Genomic DNA, 21996 nt, shown 5'->3' on the forward strand with positions numbered 1-21996 from the left:
AGATAGCTAGTTGGGGCAGTTGGGAAACGTTATACATGTTTTTTTTTTTATCGGAAAATGAGACGAACTAATCTGGACATTAATGCCTGCCCCCCCCCCCCCCCCCCCAAAAAAAAAAAAAACAACCTTAGGCTAAAATTGTTCTATGTCGTTTTCAAGGACATTACAAGAATTCACAAGAATTTCCTGGTGACGCCACACTATATCTGTCTCCGAAACGAGACGATCCGTTCTGATTTAAAAATTTCTTCACTATCACTTATTATTTTTGTTCTTACTGCAAGAGACTGGAACCTGTTTACCTTCACTATTTCTTTAACATATTAACCATGGCAACTTTCAACTTTTCAGGTACTTAATCTTGAAATCTGTCTTCATTTTCAACTCTTCCTGCTGTGATGCCCTAAGTGGGACAAAACAATGAATGGATGAATTTTATATTTAAGACGGAAAATGTCTGAGGAGCTAGGGCAAAAGAAGTTAACATTTTGACGGGACAGTAGCACCTGGTCACAGCATTTAGTAAATAAGAGTAAATATGTGTAAAAAGAAGTAAAAAATTATATCTTAAAAGGCTTTTTTGTGGCCTTTCAGTTTATGAAAACTTAGCGAGTGTCATTATGTTTTGACGCTAGCTGTTTCGAACTCCGCGTTTTGGTGAACAGTTTTTACGGCTCAGCTGTAATTAAAAAGTAATTCGTATTATTTCAAAAAGTAGTTCAGTAATTACTTTTTATTTTTGTGTTTTGTCTGTAAAATTTTCTGAGGTTTCCAGACAGGGTCACATACTTCCTTTTTAACGATTTGTTTATAACTCATCAGTTTGCAATTACTAAATCAAATCAAAATAAGTTCGTGTTTTTAAACGCTCGATAAAATTTAAAAACAAAATTCAGAAAGTGAATCACAGCATTGAGCGGGGAGGCAAAGTATATTAGAAGTTAGAACAACGGTTGGTTAATATTTTGTAACGGAGTAAGTATTAACTGGGAGTCCTTTTAAATCTTTATGTTCGTCGTTTGTTTCACTTTCGGAAATTTCTATAAACATTAGAGTTGTTCCCGACATTCCACTGGTGGTGCTGGAAGTGCAACAAATCAGATATTTGCTTTCTATTTGATTTACATAAAAAACCTCATATTCACATAAACCCCTGTATTTGAATCAATACGATTTCGCGTGCTTGTTCCCTTTATTATCGCTGTTTATTCACCCAAATACAACGGAAGTGACCTAACCAATGATTTATTTTCCTTCAGGTGGTCATTGCAGCAGGTGAGTTGTATTTATATTAAACCAAGAGTATTTCGATACGTCGTACTACTCAATACAAGCAGCGCTTAAGTGAACAGTGTCTGCTTACAATTCAAATATGTGCCGAAAAACCGGGGATTACGTGATAAAAAAAGTTGCGTATTCAAGATCGGAACCTGCAACCATTTCATAAGACATGTTCGACTCTCATCATCCTTCAACGGATGCGTACTCAAAATGTGTCTCCAATCCACACCACTATACCTCGTTTTAAGTTCGATAGCAGCCGAGGCTACGACCCGATCGAGAGAATCAAGCAGCACCAAAAGTGCATCGTGCGTCGGTTTTGTTCATGTGGTACCACCGACTAAACGAATCAATCAAACAAAAAAAAAACGCAGGATTCCGGCGCGATTGCTCTGCATGATTGGTTTAGCCGGTAATAGAAATTGCACAGATGTGACGAGCGCCGCGATGTAGCACTTTTGGCGCTGATTGATTGACTCTATCGGTTTGAGAGCGTTGGTAGCGATGGGTCCTACAGGGTGTCTCAAAAAGCCGCCAGGCCCTTTAAATCGACCGCGAAATTCGTTGTCTTAACCTATCGCGCTACCATTTTGTGCAGCGTTTTCCACAGAGTGTGAATTTGTTTTGTAAAATTTGCAAAGAGCGAACTTGCTTGAGGAAGAAGTAGAGAAAGAAAAAGGCTGAACTCCTATGGAAACGCAGCGAAGCCAGCAGTCTTTAAACACTAGGGCGCCCTAGGGTTTGAAGACCGGTGGCTTCGCTGCGTTTTCCCTAGTGCGTTTAATGGCAAGATGGTGCTGCACAGTGGCCTACGTAGTCAGGTACAACACAAGAGAGACAGTGCACGAAGGAAAAGGGCGTGCACGAGAAAAGCCGCTATGGAGAGGTGGTCACTCCTCTCCACTTAAGCTTTCCTAGTTTCTGCCCTTTTCCCCCTAGCGTCGTCTTTATTATGTCGAATCCGGCAATACCGCGGTTTGAACTTGAGAAGCACGAGTTCTGAAAATTAATTGTAAGATTTAGACAAAAATTACTGGGTTAAGTTTGTGTAAAAAAGTTCTAAACTACCAGATTTGTCTTCTTTAGACAATCAAACATGCTCATTGTGCTTCTATGAAACGAAAACCATAGCATCGCTCGTTTTGCGTGGGATGGATTTCAGTCGCAACTCATCATACATTCCAGTGGCGCACCAACTTGATGTTGAGGGGGGGGGGGGAGGCAAACCAGACCCCCCCCCCCCCCCCTTAATCCCCGGGTCGCATATTTTTACTAGTGATGGACCGAACTTTTGCCGAATCGAAAATTCGGCGCGACTTTTGTCGAACTTTTTTAAAGATTTAGCAATGATTCGGCAAAAATGCAATGTCTAGACTTAACATTGATATTTTATTTCACGAAAACAATTTTGTTTTTTCTTCATAAAATAAATACAACATGTAGTGCCTATTAAAACAGTTATGACTAAATAAGGTGATATTCTACAAGATAATTGTATCGATGTCGCTTTTGTGTGTTTGCTGGCAATTTTAGTGTTTTCTTGCAGAAAGTGGCGTGACAACGAGGTTGGGTAGTAGCCGGCGCAGTCACGAATCACGCTACGAGAGTTTTGATTTTGAGGCTTCATCAGCGCACATCAGGCATCAGCAAGCGTGTTTACATTGTTAAAATAAAGGCAATCACTGCGTCCTTACTTTCTCTGGGAGTCACCGTTTCGTGCGCGAAAACGAATGTAACGGTTGCTGAGCCTTCACAAGAAGAGATAACAATATCGTAAATATGCATGTTTTTCGATTTGAGTCACTTGACGTCAGCTTTGCATGAAAGTGCGTGTTTCATATGCGCAACGTGCCGTTTTTAACCTTTCAAATTCCGGTTTCTGGTGTTAGGACGCACACGGACGTTTAGGAAGATGGGGAGAGTTAGGAATGGTCGGATGTGCAACGCCGAGCATGATGGTTCTGTGCTTAACGAACACTTTTCAATAGTGTTTACTAACGAGTGCTTGGACTCCGTCCCCACTCCCCCTTAAGAGCTTTAGGAGCGCATGCATCCTACAAACGTCAGCTCCACCGGTATTAAAAAAGTGATTGATAAACTAAAACTTACTTCGTCCGCTGGAACCGAAAACACCAACTCTAAAATTAAAAAAAAAAAACGCCAGTGTTATTTTTAGTGAGTATTTGAAACTCATCTTTAATCAGTCCTTATCTCAAAGCTGCCTTCCATCTGACTCGAAGGTGGCAAGGGTAATCCCAGTCTTTAAACAGGGCAGACGCTCTTCCGCATCTAATTATCGCCCTATTTCTTTAACTTCAATATCTTCCAAACTACTTGAGTATATACTCTACTCCAATATGATGAGGCACCTATCATCTCTCTTTTTTTTTTTTAAACAACAGCACGGTTTTGAAAAGGTACTTTCCTGCGAAACACAGCTCTGCGACTTCATCCAAGACTTGCACACTAACCTTGAATGTTACGTCCAGACTGACGCAGTTTTTTTTCCAAAGCGTTTGACTGTGTTTTCCATCAACGCCTTCTTTCTAAACTATCATCTCTTTGCCTCGACCAATAACCGTTTGCATGAATTCGTGACTTTCTTTTTTCCCGTGTACAGCTCACGTGCCTTAATGATCATGAATCTTCCTTAAGAAATGTATATTCTGATGTTCCCCAGGTGTTCCTACTTGGGCCCTTACTCTTTTTAATATTTATTAATTACATTCCCATTGGGATTTCTTCAAAAATACGCTTTTTCGCCGACGACTGTGTCATCTATAACAAAGTGACTTGTGTGCAAAATAATAACCAGCTTCAGAAAAATCTAGATAAAATTAACAATTGGTGCAAAAAGTGGATGATGTCATTAAACAAGTATAAATGAAAACTAATTCACTTCACCAGGAAAAAAACACCCTGTCATTCAATTACTTCTTGGAGTCCGATCTGATTGAGACCGCTACTGTATATAAATACCTTGGTGTAAGACTAACATCTGACCTTTCCTGGAATAACCACATTGAAGCCATTACTGCCGATTCATCTCAAACTCTTGGAATATTCATACGTAACTTAAGAAGAGCTCCACCTTTGACACGTACGTCGGACCAAAATTAGAATATGCTTCAACCATCTGGAATCCGCATGAACTGTACCTCGCCAACACCCTAGAGGCAGTTGAGAACAGAGCTGCTCGCTTCATTTCATCCACTTATGACTTTTTTTCCAGTGTCTCGGCGCTAAAACCTCAACTAACCATGTCCCATTTGCAGCTTCGCAGGAAAGACTCCCAGCTGTGCCTTATCCATAAGCTCTACTATCACATTTCCGGCCTCAAAACCACTTTATTACCCCCCGACCAAACATCTTCTGGCCTCAACAACGCCTGCATCATCAAACGCATTTCTGGCGCTACTAACGCTTTCAATCGATCATTTATTCCTCAAGCCATCAGCGACTGGAACAGTCCCCCCATCCTTCATTGTCCCCATCTTGGACCCTGCTGATTTCTCCTCTGCAGTAAAACTACACCTTTATTGGCCTATGTGATGGTGTGCGGGGCTAGGCAGATAGGTGAAAACTCTTACGCAGAGCGCCTGCCAGCCAGACTTGTACGTAGTTTAACTACTTTCTCAAGTTACTGTAGTTAAATTTTCTGGGTAGTTTAGTAACTTTGAATTACATTTATATTCTGGTAATTATTAGTTTTTTTAACTACTTTTCCGAGTGACTTCCACTCAAATTACAAATTACTTTCTAATTTTAGTGGTTGTTTTGCCTATCAACCGAGAAAAGATGTTGGAAGATCAGCTGATATTTGCAGAGGGGAAGCATATGGCGTAGAAAAGGGGGAGGGGGAGGAAGAAAGTGATTTAGATAGTCCAAAACCCCCCAAAATTTTAACGAGCCCCCCACTGGAACAACACTTCTACAATGCGCGGGGAGCGAACAGACACGACGCAAGAGAGGCCGAGTAACTGTGGGATTAGCGCAGAAGACTGGCGTTTTTCTATGTCCCAAAGCTCATGGAGATTTGACGCATTTGAAGAAAGGGCTTGTCCCCGCTTTTCTCCATGGTAGGAATTCTTGCCCACTACAGGAAGTGCACACACTGCATCCTCACCCAGGGGAGGTAACAAAGTGCAGCACCCGTTCTGAAGTTAATCTAGTGCTCCTGTATAGCTTCTGCTCTTTCGAAACGTCATCTGGTCATTTTTCTTAGTGAAGAAATGCCGGCTATAAAACCGATAGAAATAAGTGATTTAAAAGTTGATTGTGTTAAATGGTTCGGCAGCGAGAATAAAGCAATCACTCTATGGCGTACTAGTTGCCGCCTGTCCCCCCCCCCTCCCCCCCCCCCTCAAAAAAAAAAAAAAAGAAAAACTGATGTATTTCCGAATTCGCCGTTCTTTCCGAAAAAAACTGATGCACCTCCGATTTCCTCTAAAACAATGCATACCGGCCAATTAAAAAAACAAAACAAAAAAACGTTGTATAAGAAATGAAAGGGCACTCTGAAAGAGTGTAAAAAGTACTTCAACTTTACTTTGGAAGTACATTGCATTTATAGTACTTTACTTCAAGTACATTGCCATTCGGTGTACTTACTACTTTACTTGGAGTACATAACCTCTCATTTACTTTGAACTTCCAAGTAGTTTTTAGACGTCCTGTACGCAACATTGTAAGCAATCAAACACTGTCTGCAAAATGAAGCTCAGGCAGTGGTAAACCTCAAAAGTGAAATGGTACATCCGCAGAACATCCTTGGCCAAAAAGAAATACACAACAATTAGGCACGCAGAAGAAGAACCAGCTATTAAAGTATTTCTGTGAAAACACAAGCCGCTTTATATTCGGCTCGCAGAATTTCGCTCACGCATCAAAACCTATGTAACTACTTTCTTGTTAGCATAGAAAAAAAAATAAAAGTAACTTGAAAAGTAATTCGCTACTTTTTTACGGTGATTAGTAATTGACTGAATTACTTTTCATTTCAGTGATTTCTACTCTACTCAAATTACTTTTGATGCTAATACTCAGTAAATTAACTTAATTACTTTTTTTGGATAACCCCTGCATGTCTGCTGCCAGCCCGCCACCACATATGAAGAAACAAAACAGACAAATAAATGTACAGAATATACACACTACAGAAAGTATGTAAAAAGGAGAGGAACGAAGCGAGAAAACATGTCTCAGAAAATGACGGGGATGCCAGATGCATCCCATACATTCTGGCAAGCTGTCGTGACTCTGCCCCGTTTGTCGGCAGTGGGCTGCACACACTGAGCGTAATTGTCAGTTGCCAGTCAATGTCTCAACTACCTCGTTGCATCAATGGAGAGGTCAAATGAAAATCACGTTATCCAGAATGCACCGCATCATTTGTCACTTGCGCAGTGAACGGAGTAAATTACTGGTCGATCTTCTGTTCTTGAGGCAGAAAATATCGAAGAGAACCACACTCGCAAAAGCTCACAAACGCACAGTTACCGCGTAGCCTACTCCACATCTTGCCGTAACCGATGGTTGTAAAGGGGACAGAGACCTCGTCAGGCATCACGCCTTTAGTCTCTGTCCACCTCCCGGTCAATCCGGAAAGAAAGAAATAAAGAAAGAAGAGGAAAGAAACTGTGCCATGGTAACCGCTCGACTACGCGGCGTCCATTTGCGATGCATGGCCCCGTCGCGTTCGTGCGCGTGCGCAGACATTTGCCAAATTTTTGCCGAACTTTCCTTCAAAATATCGGCATGTGCGGAACTTTGCCGAATCTGAAGTTCGGCAGATTCGGTCCATCACTAACTTTTACGGCGTGTGTGCGTGTAGGCGCTGTAAAAGAGTGGGGGGGAGGGGGGGGAGGGGAGGGCCAATTGTGTATGCGCACCGGGCGCCTTGGTCACTGGCTCCTTTTACGGCGCAGGCGATAGACCCCCTAGCAACGACGCTCACGCCATGGGCTACTCGGCAACGCGCGGGAACTAAAATTTCACATTCGGACGGCGCGTGTATCACTCGAAGCGCAGTAAGACACCCCCGCGCCTGCGTTCACGCCGCTGCGCGGCGACAGTGTGCGGGTGTTAACTGCAAATCTATTAACCCACTTAGCACGTACCCCCCCTCCCCCCGTACACGCCGCCTTGCATGGTCCCGTCGGCAATCCAACCTCCCCCCCCCCCCCCCCGCTGTCCCCCATGCACTTCCGTAAATAGAGTCCCATACGACAGTTCAGCGATGTTTCGTCAACAACTTTCGTTTTTTTGTGTTAATTTAAAAAAAAATAGAGATGTCGTAAATATCGCCAAATGCCTCGACAAAACAAATTGTTCGAGGAAAAAAAAAGAGGTAAGCCCACACCATAAGTAGAAGCCGAGTCTGATACGTGTGAATCAGACATCTCACCACTAAGTTACGCTACCTTTTCGGAAACTCGCATTGTATCCGCTGACTATGTTGACGGCGGCAGCGCCTATCTCCAACCAAGCCAGCGAAACTTTATTTTGTGTGAGGGCCTACGTCCTGGTCCGGAAGGCCCGTCCGGCCCACGTCTCGCGGATGGATTCTGCAAGAGGACCGTGAAGCCTTGTTCGTGGAGCAAGGCTCTACGAACCAGCCAATTCGGCGTGAGCGCCGTTGCTAGGGTTTGTATCGCCTGCGCCTTAAAAATATGCCCGCGCGAGTCGGGTGCCAGTGCCCTTGGTATTCCTTGGGCGCCGCCGGCCAGTGTTTGCCCGGCCCAGTGGCGGCCGTTTCAGGGGGGAGGGGGGGGGGGGCAAAACACATGCCTTGCCCCCCACTCTGAGAACTGGGGGGGCAAAGTCCCACCTTGCCCCCCCCCCCCCCCCCCCCCCCGGGTTGGTACGTCCATGGTACATGCTACCCTTATAAAAATGAGGCGACCGGATTTACGAAGTCATTCTGTTTTGTTTTGTTTCTATTTATTTATTTAAACGTTAAAAAATATAAATAGCCAAATGTGCAGTTGGGGCGGGTCGGTGCATTTACGATTCTGACGTGAGACAAGCGGTTGTTGCAGCGGCTACTCGGTTCCCATGTATGTTCCAGTAACACTTTTTTTAGCTTAAATTGTAAATTATTGACGCAGTTGTCTCGCTAAAATACTTCCTAAATGCTGTAGTTTGTTTCTATACACAGGCGAAAAAAAAAGAAAACTGAGCGTATCTGCTTCCTTCTCACGACCATTTACACTATAATTAAAGTCGCTGGCAGCCTCAGAAAAACACGGCGTGGTTTATCATGTGTTCGTGACCCTGGCCTCGTGATTCGTTCATTGACATTCTTATCGGCGAATGCTGCAATTTCATTGGCTGCGTAGAGATAATGATATGCCCGGGAATCGCCACGCCCGCGATTGTTCAGTTGTTAGTAACTGCCACAAGAAACAATAATTGAATGACAAATTTGCATTTTCTACAGAGGAGTCACAGTTTATATTCGACCTGGAGAAGACCGTCAAAAGATACGCGGATCATTTCGCAGCTCGACACGAAACCTCCGTAGATTTTGTTGACATCTCGGCAGAGCATGCTCTGATGCAGGAGCGCGGGGTGTACAAAAGGTACGATAAATTACGTTTCAACGCATATCACTTAAACCAGTACCCCGCTTATGAAAATCCAAACCTTACGTACTGTGCACGCATTTCAAACATGTGCTCAGACACACGAAGGTTCCTTCTATCTTGCTCAGTAGAAAAACTATAAGATGGGTTTAGTGGATCTGATGCTGTAAAACGATCCAGAAACATAGGCACCCGCACATTGAAGGCTAGAATGTTTTTTTAATGAATGTTCATTGAGGCGGTCAGTTTCGCCTTACAAAATATCAAGGCGTTAAGAACTCTTCCTGTATAAAATGAAGCCAAGAAACTTGGCAAGGTCAACGACGGACGTTTTCGCAGGTGAGCGATTTAGCGATGACTCTAACTTATCGCGAAAGCTCCCGATAGGCGCAGTGAGCGGAGAGCAGAGTGCATGGCCCGCTCGCTGCGCCTTTCGAGGAATCACGTCATAAGTTAAATTCAACGCTAACTCGGTCGTCTGCAGACACGCCCGCCTTTGACTTTGGAGGTTTTGTTGGTTTTATTTTATACAGGAAGAGTTCTATAGGCCTTGATATTTCATAAAGTAGAACTGACCTTCACTGCACATTCGTTAAAAGGTTTAGCTGTCTATGTGCGGGCGCCTGATTCCGGCTAGTTTTGACGCGTAACATTAGCTGTAACCTCTTTATATATTCACCCGTATTGTCTTGTGGCCACCCTTCCATTCAAGGGGACAGACAGCAAAACAGTCGATCATTACTTGCGATAACATGGTCGGGCAGTATATTTGCAAAGCTGTCCCATTTACAGGTTTTGTTTTTTTTTCACCGCAAAAATGAACTACACATCGTCGAGCCTCATTCTGAGAACCGTCGAACCTCGTCCTCTGTCTCTGTTTCGCCGCCATTTCTGCACTGATAATTTTAGAAACTAAATTATAACGTTTGAATAAGATAGTTATTGGTTCCACAACTTTGGCACCTGGTTCGGACAGTTAGCGCTATATTTGGACAGAGAATGAGCGTTCGGCAATGCGTAGTTTAATCTTGAGGTAAAACAACACTGTACTTTTAAACACCATTTATATACCTTTACTTTGGAAAATAAACTACGATACCTACGGTGGTTATCACGAACCAAAACGATCGTTGGAGGTAAAAATATGAAGTCACAGAGAAGCGCAGTGCTTCCAAACGTTTCGTTTGGATTTTAGTCTCCCAAGTGTTTTGTATGGATTCGATAAAGTCAACAAGGCAATCCGCACCGGGAGATCCCAGATGGGGGCTGCATATTCAAACTTCGAGCGTAATAATGTTATATAAAGAAAATGCTACACGGATGAGAGAAGCGAACCTGGGTCCCGCCAGTGATGGGGCGAAGCGGCAACTTGCGTGGTCGGCAGAGGCAAGGAAATCCGTGTGGCTTGGATGACATTGGCGATACTCCTCGGCACCATCGTCATTCAGGAGCGCACACACGTTCGAAGACACGAAGCGACGCCTCAGTAGGGACGTCCGACATCTTCCCGCACTGAACGGACTGCAGCTCGCTGTCTCCTCAAAACCCGCTTCGCTTGCACCGTCGTTCAAGTAGTCTCCAAACAACGCGCGCACAGCCGTCCCTTCGAAAATCTGCCCAAGATAGCCAAACGCGTCTCAAATTTTCCGTTCCTACCACTTTCTCTCTCTCTTTTTTCTCGCACACAAAGGTAGCTTGCAGCGCACCTGACGCGCCCGGTTGTCTACCAAAAAAGAAAGGACAAAGACCAGGACATGGCCTCGTTCCAGCCTAAGCCGACCTTGCCGCGCGCGCTCCCAGCAATGCCAGTTCGGCTATCTCTAGCCGACCTTGGCGTGCGCGCTCCCAGCATGACCAGCTTGACCACCACGATTTTTAGCTCGACCAGATTCACCATCTTGTCCCCCAGAATAACCAGCTTGTCCCCAGCATGACCACATTAGCTTCATGGAAAACCAGTTTGACCAGTTAGGACCAGACTGGCTTGCAGCTACACCAGATTGAATCTAAAATCAGATTCTAGTTAGACCATGCTGGTTTTTACTTAAACCAGACTGACTAGCTTAAATTCTAGCTTGCCCAGCTTAAACCAGCTTGATCGCCAGTTAAACAGTTTGACGACCACATTGACGAGATTGACCAGCTTAGTTACCAGCTGGGCCAGTTTGATTTTCATGCTGGTGTTTCCAATAGACAGTCGTGCTCCTCCGCCTGCACTTGCCCTCCATATCACTCGTTAGGTTCAAGATAATGTATTGGGCTGCCAGCACCCTCCTAAAAACGGTCATGCAGTTCGGGAGACATTGATACTTATCAGGGCACCAGCATATCCGCGCTTGCACCATCCTCTCGAATGACTTGCTGATGAACGAAGTTAGTGAAACTGGGTAGTATGACTCCGCCTTTCATGGCAGTTTCCCTTCCTTAAACAGAGGAACCAACATTGCTACTTAAACTCGTTACAGACGTCCCCGGTGTTCCATATAGTGTTCAACCATTTGACAAAGGAATCTTGGGCCTCGTGAGTTTCGTGAATGCCTGGTGCGGAATTCCGTCAAATCTGGCTGCACTCTTTTTCCCATTTAGTGTTTGAACAGCGCAAAGACGACAGGAAGATTGCGCTGTTCAAACACTAAGTATGAACCAACTAGCCCACCGCAGTACCTTATTGCAGTTTATATCTTTTTCCCACATTTCCGAGGGCACTTTAAAGGTCCTGGAGGGTGAAAAGGGCATCCAAAGGCCCCGATATTGTGTTCTGTATCCCCGGACTTCCCGATGCATCTGCAGGGGCGTACAGGGCACACAGTCTCTCCGCTGTTGCTTCTGGCGTTTCGTTGGCCGCCAGCGCCAGAACCTGTAGGGTCTTTCTTGTACCGGTTTTCCCCAGTCATTGACCCTATAGGACGCTCAGCAAGTTTCACATGGTCGAGTGTGCGTTGGCCTGTTGCCACATGAGCTTCCATAAATTCCCGACCATCACATCTGTGTGTCTTCGCAACCTGGTCGACACCCTGCTGAAATTTGTCTTGTCCTCAGGCTCTCTCGTCTGGCGGTACCTCCCTTGGGTGGGTACGTCGACGATGGTCCCCATTTATGCTGCCGCTTCGTTAATGCAGCCGGTCGTTGACTAGTAGATGCGCAGGATAATTGGTGTGAGGCAGCACGTGGCAGATCAGGTGATATGGGCAACGTTTGGAGGATGAGGGGACGATTTTGCTCGTCGTTGGGTGACAACGCAGCACAGGATGCCTGAAAATACGTAGTTCAGCGTCCAGTGAAGTAAACTGTGGGCTTTCGCTGCTGACAAAATGACAAAGTAAAATGCAAAAGTGAAACCTGTTCGCTGCCACCCTCCCCGACGAGTAGCAAAACCCGAGTTGGTGCCAGTGTGGGATTTTGCTAGCTGCTATCCGCTTCGGAGAATTCCTTTAACACGCTGGTTCAAAAACACGTAGTCATTTATTTACTGGGAGCGACGCACGCCGCGACCGAAGAACCCCTTACGCATACGCGATGCCGCACTTTTATTAGCGGTTTAGCGGCACTCGCGTGGCAGATTGCACTTCCACTTTTCGCGGTGAAATTTAGTACAGAGGATTTACATGCGGAAACCGTGGTCCAACGCCTTGGATCACCAGGTAGCCCACAAAGTGTACTGACATCGTAATTTTCATACATTACATCGAATGCTATTTAAGCCGAGGGCCTAAATATCCTTCTTAAAAAAAAAATATGACCACGCTGCAGCATGGCTCTTACACTTTCTGTTCCAGGTTCAAGCTGACCGTGACAGCGACTAACATGGAGTTTGGAGATGCCATCGGGGAACACAGACAACCCACACAGGTCTACACCACCACGTTTACAAACAGACAGAGGACGGATGCAATATACAGCGTATCGCATTCCTACACAAACACAGAGTCTGCTGCCTCCAAGTTGGTGAAGGGATTCCAGACGAACTACAAAACCACCTTTTCTATCGGAGCACCTCTTATTGCTAGTGTAGGCGGCTCGTATAGCTTCCAGTACAGCCTCAGCAAGACGAAGAGTGACATACACACCAAGATCGAAACGTTGAAAATCGAGGTCAAGGTGGCCGTGCCGAGTAACAAGACGGTTCAAGTCACGTGGTACGTCATCAACAATGTCGTGGTAAGTTAAATGTTTAGTGATGAAACACGTGGCATTCGGTGGGATGAAAAAGAGTAACGAACCTGGATATATGGATGGATGCATGGATGTATAGCGGCTGTTGCTCTTAAATAGGGCGGTGGCCTGCGAGATATTACCAAATAATACCTATAGCTCCGGACTAAATTATGTTTTTATTCAATTCATTGAGATATTATACCTCTGTCTGACCCTTGATTTTCACTGTTACGCATCTAATGCTCATTTACTGAACTCCACTTTTTACAGCTGTTCAGTGGGTGGCTGAGCCCTTTACCTTTCATAATAACATGCTTTGTTATCTGAATTTCTTCCCCGCATATAATTCACGTTGTATCCTAATGTTCGACCCTGCACGTCCAAGTGCCCTATTCCAGTAATGAGCGCCACCTTGGGAGTTGTCAGCTAACTACAAACAAAAAGAGTCCAACCGGACTTTGCGTGTCAAAACGCATCGGCATCACGCCGTTGTATCTGTTTTTATTGCTTTCTATGCCCCGTACTACCGTCTCTCGAAAACGAATCGAAAAAGAGACGAAATACCCACAAAGACAGGCGGTGAATAAGTCGGTCGCGCAGGCAGAGGGACGGCGCCCTCCGAAAATGGTGACCGGGGGTGCATGTCAAGAGGGGGGATGTAGGCATGCGCAGCAACAACTTACTGGAGAAATGTCCCAAGCTCAATTTAACTAGTGAAACATAAGTGAGAGAAACTGAATGCTATTAGTGTTTTCAAAATAGGCCCTTTGGCAGAAACCAATAAGGCGTTAATCTTTTTTCTGAGCGATGCGTATTTTTGCAGGAGCGATTTGGCCCGCGCTTCGAGAAACACACTGTAAATATCCTACCAAATACAATATAGCTTCGCCAATACTGGAAACTCCTCCGAAAACACATAGGAGCGGCGGCGAACGTGACAGTGGCGCCTCTAGCGGACTCGGAGTCTACTGGAGCAGTCGTCGCAATGGAAAAGTATAGGCTCCGCGACGTCCTCGAGCTTTACAAGCCCCGTATCGTCACCCTAACAGCAGAAACAATTTATTACGGTCAGTTCGCTTGCAAAGCGGAATCTACTGATCGCAACTGCAACGACAATCGAATAACAACGCGCGCATAAACAAAGATAAAGCAGTTTATTTAGCGGTCTCAAACGCCTCTCAGGGGATCACACGCGTTTGAAACGCGTCTGGGAAGCGGAAAAAAGGCGTTTAGCTACTCGAACTACATCGTAATCGTTAAAACATGCAAAAACGACACGTTAATATTAGCAGAGCAAGCGCACGAGCTGCTGGAGCATAAAAACAAAACAAAAAGTAAGGATAAGAATGAACGTGCAAACACTTACCGAACTTTGCAGAAAAAATGGTGTCGCCATTCCCGACGAAAATAAGAAGAAACGGGAAAGAGAAGCGAACAACGGCGAATAAAACAAAGAAGCTAGCAAAAAACTATTTCAACGACGACGATCGTTGCGGCGCTTATAAAAAAAAAAAGAAAGAAAAATGGAAAGCAGCAAATGAATAGCTGGTGGTCGCCACCGGTGTTGAGTTCACGACAAACAAAGCGGAAGCAACAGACGAAACTAATAAAAAAAGAAGAAAGCGACCCTTTTTTTTTTTCAGCTGCTTGTTGTACATTTCTTTATTTGCATTCGCGGCGTAGGTACGAACTAAAAACAAAACAGGGGAAATAAATAACGTAGTGCAGCTCACACTGCCCGTTAAAAAAGAGTCGCAGAAATGTTTTGGTCGCAGGCAGCAATCTTCTATATGTGCTAGCAGTGAGTAACCTTTTTTTGCTTTCGAATTTTTTTTTCCAGTGACTTTGGCGGGTTGTTCGTTCGCTCGCTTGACGAGGCAGTTTAAAAGTGCATTCAAGTACTTGTTGACGTAGGTGTCCGTAGGTTGACGTAGGAAGCAGAAGAAAGGTTTTCCACCACATCGCACAAACTTGTTCTTGCAATGGTAGGCACCACATCGCACAAACTTGTTCTTGAATGCGGCCGGTTGATCAACAAACGATGACCCGTAGCAGACGTGCCGGCCGGAGTACACAAATAAAATTCGAATAAAAATAGGTAACGAGCTTACACTTCTTAATATATTTAATAAATATCAAAAAGCACGTATGGCGATTTTGGATTAGAAACTCAATCGAAGGCGAAAATAGGAGGTTATCGGAGACGACAGTGGAAGAAAACAACAACAACAACAGCAAAGTTGCAGACGGCCCTCAAAATGCCCGGGCCTAGCGCAGACGAACCGGGGGTAGTAAGCGCCGAAGCGAGGAAAGGGAGTAAAAACTAAGCCAAACAAAGCAAGGATACGCGATTGTTTACACGTCGGGCAAAAAAAAAGCAAAAAGCAAACAAAAAATATACACAGCAACATATAAGCAGAAGGAAGAAATAACGCGGCAGAGTGCCGTCGCCTCACAAATATAAAAGAAAGAAGACTCAAAAATGAAAAGAGTGGAGACGGTTCAACGGGTGTCGGCCTTTATCGTAGAAGTAAAGAAGCAGCGAAGCAGAAGATGTTGGTCGTCCCCGCGCTAACAATCGGAATTTGTGCACTGTAAATAACGTGACTGAAATCATCTGTTTTCGCGGGGCTACGACGCTCTCCCCTTCTTTCTTTGCAAGCGCGAGAAGTCTGCTTTTTTTGTAACTCCTCTTTTGTTAATCTATAATCGCATCAGCTTTGCGTATGCACAACGCCTTCTTTCGGAGCATACTGACATCGCCGTAACGTACGTGGTTTCGAAATTGACTTCTGCTTCTTCATCCGGAGACGATCTTAACGGGATTAGCCAGCTCGCCTGTTCGACGAAACGGTTATAAGCAAGACACTCATGAGAAATGGGAATTGCAACGACAAAACGAATTGACTGATAAGAACAATAAAGTTGAAACGAAGCTATGTTCTGAAACGTTTGTACATTTCCCTTTTTCACGAAACAGCGCGAAGGCATACATTCGTGTTTTGCTTGGCTTACATAAGTTGTGACAGAATGTTTTCTTCGGGAGAACTCCGAAATTGCACCCAGAAAGCTGTAACATCTTTCCCACGGGAAGAGAATGTCTTTCACTCATGAGCTGGCAGCCATTTTTTAACTTTCAAACCAGCGAATGTCCGTGACAATTTTTTTTCGTTGGTCACCTCGCACGGAGATAGGCAAAACCAATGCATTTTGGAGAATTTGTCTGCCAGCGGAGACTCCGAGCTCGCCAGGGGCGCTGCAATCACTTTTCGCCCGTTTTCCGCGGGAGCTGCCAGTATTGGCTTCCACGGTATTTGATCCTACTGTTGAGCGTGGCCATCACATGAGCATAGCGGTAGGACGTAATGGTGTTCTCGTGGAAAGTGTATGATAAAACGCATTTTGTGTTAAAACAACTTGTATATTATTATATTTAGCACATTATTGCTCGAATTAAACTAGAGTGAATCACATTTTTTTTATTTAGTCAGATTTTAAAACTCTTTGAGGTAAAAACATAACAATACGGACCCACAAAAAACACAATGCCTTAGTCATACACTCTAATCAAACAAAAACAAAAATTGTAACGACGCATTTTCTTTTTCTTTACTGACGTGCTGCCTAGCGGAGACAAGAAGGGAGAAACGAGACACTTTTCTCCTCGAAGCAGACGGGAAAGAAGTTCCGCCTCCACCCTCATCTTCTTGCTGTTTCGTTGTTAGACGCGTCCCACGCGTTGTATAACAAAAACTGTTAAGCTGATTAAGTGTCAGCGACAGAACAGGCCACCTGGCATACAGTCTCCCAGTCTAAATTCACAGAGCATTTAGGTTATATTGACCTGTTTGCCACTGTTTGCCACGGAGCAGTTAAAAGTTCTGAAGCAGCGCCAACAGTGCCACGTGCAATGGACTAAGATGGCCGCCCCCCTAACTGTCCAAGCAGAGGCGTTATGGCAACTTTGCGACCAAGAAAGGCAGGATTTGCTGCCGCGTGCCGCCGCGTCTTCAGTGCTAAATGTTAGGTCGCTATTTGTTCCCCGAATGATTTTGTTGTCCTTAACAAAACTATTTTTAGGGATTCTTGAAAGCCCTCGCTGAAACACCCGGTATAGAATATTCAGCTAATGTTTTTGTAGGTTGTGATACGCGAAATATATACAAGAGTGTGCTCCAGTGTTAAATATAATGCGCGAGTAGTGGTTACACAGATGGCGTGCGTCAAGTGCCGGCGCAGTCTGGAAGGTCACACAGCAGTCCATTTCATACGTTTAGACTTCCAGGTTCAAAGCAGTGACCAATTAGTGTTTCGGGGATTAAAAATGTTACCGCTAGTTTTTCATTTTATCTTTTTTTTAATATTTTACAGAAACTTTTGGACGTCAATCGGGCTAAGGCAGCGCCTCATGATAAACGTGCCACGCCGACTTATGAAGGATAATAACCGCTATGCAGGTCTAGTCAAATCATAAGCCGACTAACAACAATGTCATAAAATTGAAACTGAGGGCGACAAAGAAAGAAACGAAGAGGTTAAATGATAGTTCTATATGGTAGTGGCAGCAGTCACAGGGAGAGCCGCTTCAATTTTCGTAGTATAATCGGTTTCCTCGTTAGACGGCTCTGTTATCAGTTTCGGCCGCTTCTGCGGAATATACAACGTTACTGAAACACTGAGTTGGGGCCCGGATCGCTCACGTCCACTGAGACCGAACTGGATTAGAGTACCTTGATATGCTCCCCCGAAGGGGGAGCAGAGTTGCGCATTTGTTTTCCCCGCGCCGCCACGCCGCTATTCGCCGAGATCCTTCACGTGAGGACCAAAGCATCCGGCGCCGTGCAAGAAAGGCACCTTTACGGTCGCTTCGCCGACGTTGCTAGTGCCCCGACGTATGTTCCCCTGCTTTCGCCTCCTTCTGCTCTTTTTCTGCCTTCCATGCGCGGCGGCGCGCGCGGCGCCGCTATTCGCCTAATTTAGTCACGTGAGAAGCAAAGCATCCAGGGCCTGCAGGAAAGCCGGCGCTACGGCCACCCGCCGAGACTGAATGCGCAACTCTGCTACCGTAGGTAGCTATAGACCGTTCCATTAGGGTCATAGCAGAGAGGGTAAAAAGAGAAAAAAAAATGCCCTCCGCCTCTCGCCCGAATGTCGTCTGCTCCGCCGAATGGGCAGTAGTCAGTTACAGGTTAAGAAGGTAGCGGCAAATGCCCCTCAAAGGGAATCGGATATCCCTCCGCCACCTCCGCATCCAATAGCGTCCCACCGTTTCCGTGACGTCGCGACCAACGCGCGAGGAGGGTCTTGCCTTTCTGTACATATTTGCTTTATCTTTCGACTTTGACTTAGCATTGTGGAAGCCGCGAGAGGGAGATTAGAGTTTTCCCCCTCCGATGGAAACAAATACGACTTTCGGGGATTAGCTTCCCCCTCCGATTGATACAAAGGCCGCTTTCAGGGGCTCGGTTCCCTCTCCGATGAATACAAAGGTCGCTTTCTTAAAAAGTGGGATCGGAGACAAGTGGGAATCCATTGAAGCGGAACAAGGAGCGTTTCCAGTGAACTTTTCTTTCGGCTGCGGAGAGATTTGAAACGGGCGCATCACACTTGTGGGAGGAGCTTCTCCTACCTTCTTGACTTGTAACCGACTATAGCATCCGACTGGCGTCCAAGCTCTGTTTAAAAGAGCGTCATTTTGGGAATTTCAAGCGCAGACGCGCAGATTTTGGTATGCCAGTTATCGTGTATTACTATGCTAGATAAAAAAGACTAGCAGAGTCCCATTGCGCTATTATCTGCGTGCAAATAATAAAAAAAAAAATAGGGAAAACTGTCTCAGACTGGCCGGCCTCTCCGGCGAAAAGTGAATCCGGTGACTGTACCTTTTTTACTATAAAAAGTTCGTGCTGGTGTAGGCCTTTAGCGACCATGAGTGGAAGTCTGAAATAATAAATAAAAACGTGCTCTGCTGCCGCAATACACGCAGTAGTTGAGGGTAGTACTGCCGGCTGACTCAACTGCTATTTAAGTAACGGAAAAAAGATATGTCCGTTGATCATTTACCGAAGTAGAACAACAGAGAGCTCTAGGCTGATTTGGGAGTAGCCACAACTATTATAAGAACGCGAACCACTTAACAACGGCAGCCACGAGCGAGAGTTCGATGTTCCGTACAGCCCGCCGATACAGCCCAAAGATGGAGGATGGCAACCTCCCGTTTTGTCGTCTGCTAGCGGAGTCGGGCGCGTGCCCTCTCTCTCGTTTTACCCCGCCGAACCCGCTGAATTTCCCGGATGTATGGAGGGGGCGCTGCTGTCGAAGAAAATGGTGCCGCCCAGAGAGCGCTGAATGGAATGGTCTATAGACGCTTTACACACGCGCCAAATTACAGCCGCCATTGCTGACCTTCTCTTGTCTTACCGAGATGGCGAGCAACTGAAACGGTAGTTGACGATCCTCTACTAAATCCGATGCTTTAGAAAAGGACACAGTTGAATCTAATATGGCAATAACCTGGCCTGTTATGGTAATGATGAAGGGTAATAAACGAAATAAGAGGAAACAAAAACTGAAGGTTAGTTATGGCGGCGCCCATGCACAGCTGCTGCAAAGCGTCTATAGAGGAACTCTAAACTGGATACGATTACAGCGCCGCCCTTTAGTGGCGAGTCAAAACATGAAAGTTGCTTTACATAGTTTCCGCGAGATGACACTGCGAGATGGCGTCCTCTGGAGTTCCTGTACAGGAACTCTAGCGTCCTCTAGATTTGGTCGTTCGTCCCCGTAGTGCTGGCTTTCCTACACGACTCGGGACTGCTCGTCACGTGACTGAATTCGGCGAAAAGCGGCGCCATGCATTAGCGGCGCGCTTCTTATCCTCTTCTTCGTGAAGAGAGGAAAGGAGGAGGGGGACAAAAGCAGGGGAAAATACGCCGGGGCGCGTCCAACGTCGGCGAAGCGGCAGTATCGGTGTCTTTCCTGCACGGCAGTTGGATTTTGCTCCTTACGTAAACGGATCTCTGTGAATCGCGGCAGCGCATGGAAAACATACGAGCCCTGTAGGGAGCCTATACAACAACTCTAGCGCCCCCAGATCCTGCCTGACTCGGGTGAACCGATACGAGCAGCCTTGCATTTTCCGGAGTGGCCGCTGAGGGTAAAATGGCGGCGTTGCGATCGCGTCAAGTTCGGTTCTGGAGTACGGATTGGAGCTACTTTTTTGAAGCAGGCTCCTATGGAAGTTTCCCAACTTACTTGTTCTAGTAACGTCGGCATTAAATTTACGAGATTAGCAAACTGTACAAGTGTGTTTGATAAGGTTGTACGAAGCACAATGGCTGCACTGCGAGCAAGCAATATTATTTTTGCCGTTTATGAAGTGGGCGGTACTTAGCGCCAACTAGCCTGGCTATTTCAAGTTACTCTGCTTGACCCTGCCATTTGGTGTCGAATGATTTAACCTTCTTCCACAAATCACGCTTAGCGATATTTTTCTGGTTACCGTGCAATAGGAAGCAAAATAGGCTACTATGAAATCGCTGTTTTGACAGAGGCTTTTGCACTTCTCGGTGGCGCGCTGTGCTCGCGAAAAAAATTGTGGCTCGAGGAATAGCAAAATAAGTCGTGAAGTGCGCGGAGTGGCCGGGATTAGGTCGTATCCGATTAATATCACAGTGTTGGGAACGAGAAGACTGGGGGACTGCATTTAAACTCACGTTTCGTTACTTACCTGCGCAAGAAGCTGGCTTTGGGAATAAATACAATTCGTTAAGAGTTCGTGTTATGCTTCTATTTGGTGTTCCCCTAGCCCGAAAGCAGTGACCTGTTTAGGTATGTGCCAAGCAGCTGACTGCTTTTGTTGCGATAGCTGCTTGCAGCCACTGGGGGACCGTGTGAAAACTATGCCAAGTATTTTCGGTTGAATCGCGGCAGCGTTCTGTGCAGACGCCGCCAATATACGTTGCGTTCTCGTTGAGCAATATTGAGGTACAGATTGCCTCAATTCGGGGCTGCCATACTGAGATGCAGAGGTGGAAGAAACTTCGCTTCTCGACTGTCGGGGTAAAGTTTCCTTTCTTCTGAAGAAACATGTGTACCAAGGGCTGCTTTCTATATGAAACAATACATCGACCTTTTTTTATTTTTATTTTTTCTGAGAATATAATTTAACCAACACCTCGACTTTCCTTGTAGGACTTTCCTTGGACAGCCACGGTAATTGTCAGAGGACGGTTTGCCGTCTGGTTCGACCGGAAAGTCGACGATCACCATCTCTGGTTCTTCCCTGCCTCCGTCTTGGCCCATATAGATGCCAACCTGACCATCATCGATCGTTTTACTGTCAGCTTTGAGGCCGAAGGTTTCTTCAGGAAGGTCGCCACCCACGACTCCAGGGTCTTTACGTACGAGTTGGAGAGCTCCAGACGAGCGACGCCCGCGACTTCGACGCGACCAAAGAAGTTTATAACGCCGTTCCCTTTACAGTAGGAACTAAGCACCTAAAAGACGTAAAAAAAAAAACGATATCTCATAAAATAAAAGAATAAAAAAGACACGAACTTGATTATGCTAACAAAGACCACGCATCATAGACTGTGTTGAGCGTAAACTACGACCTCACAGAACCACCTCGAAGAAATTTACGTCACGTTACTCGAGGCAACATGATGTCGTAACGAGGCGCACATTCCTCCACTGAAACACGTTGATTGCGCAAGGAAAACAGAAAAAAAAGAAAGGAGAACGCGTCAATAGCAACGAGAAATGGACGTCTTGGCACATGACACACACACACATACACACACACACGCGCACACGCACGCACGCACGCACGCACACGCACACACGTACACACACACGTACACACACACACACACACACACACACGCACACACACACACACACACACTGAAAGAGAGAGGCAAAGTCAGGTGTGCACCTCGAAGCCCGACTCAAGCGCAGTCTAAGATCAAGC

At 45.6% G+C, this 21996-nt stretch overlaps 1 protein-coding gene across 1 annotated transcript; it reads left to right on the top strand.

The window, feature by feature from the left end:
- The first annotated feature begins 329 nt into the window (after nt 1–329).
- LOC8033874 lies at nt 330–21509 on the top strand. Its single transcript, XM_029986645.3, has 4 exons — nt 330–351; nt 8723–8864; nt 12644–13025; nt 21216–21509. Exons 1-4 carry the CDS (start codon nt 330–332, stop codon nt 21507–21509), a joined length of 840 nt encoding a protein of 279 aa, XP_029842505.3.
- Nucleotides 21510–21996: the final 487 nt, after the last annotated feature.

The sequence above is a fragment of the Ixodes scapularis genome, unplaced genomic scaffold, assembly GCF_016920785.2.
Source record: "Ixodes scapularis isolate PalLabHiFi unplaced genomic scaffold, ASM1692078v2 PGA_scaffold10__122_contigs__length_95168666, whole genome shotgun sequence".
Classification (NCBI taxonomy): Eukaryota; Metazoa; Arthropoda; class Arachnida; order Ixodida; family Ixodidae; genus Ixodes; species Ixodes scapularis.

Bases quoted from the DNA above. Each gene is read 5' to 3' on its own strand.
- LOC8033874 (XM_029986645.3), top strand. From the start codon at position 330: ATGGCAACTTTCAACTTTTCAG. The intron at 8,865-12,643 runs GTACGATAAATT...TTTCTGTTCCAG, and splicing joins GAGCGCGGGGTGTACAAAAG to GTTCAAGCTGACCGTGACAG. The intron at 13,026-21,215 runs GTAAGTTAAATG...CTTTCCTTGTAG, and splicing joins ACGTCATCAACAATGTCGTG to GACTTTCCTTGGACAGCCAC.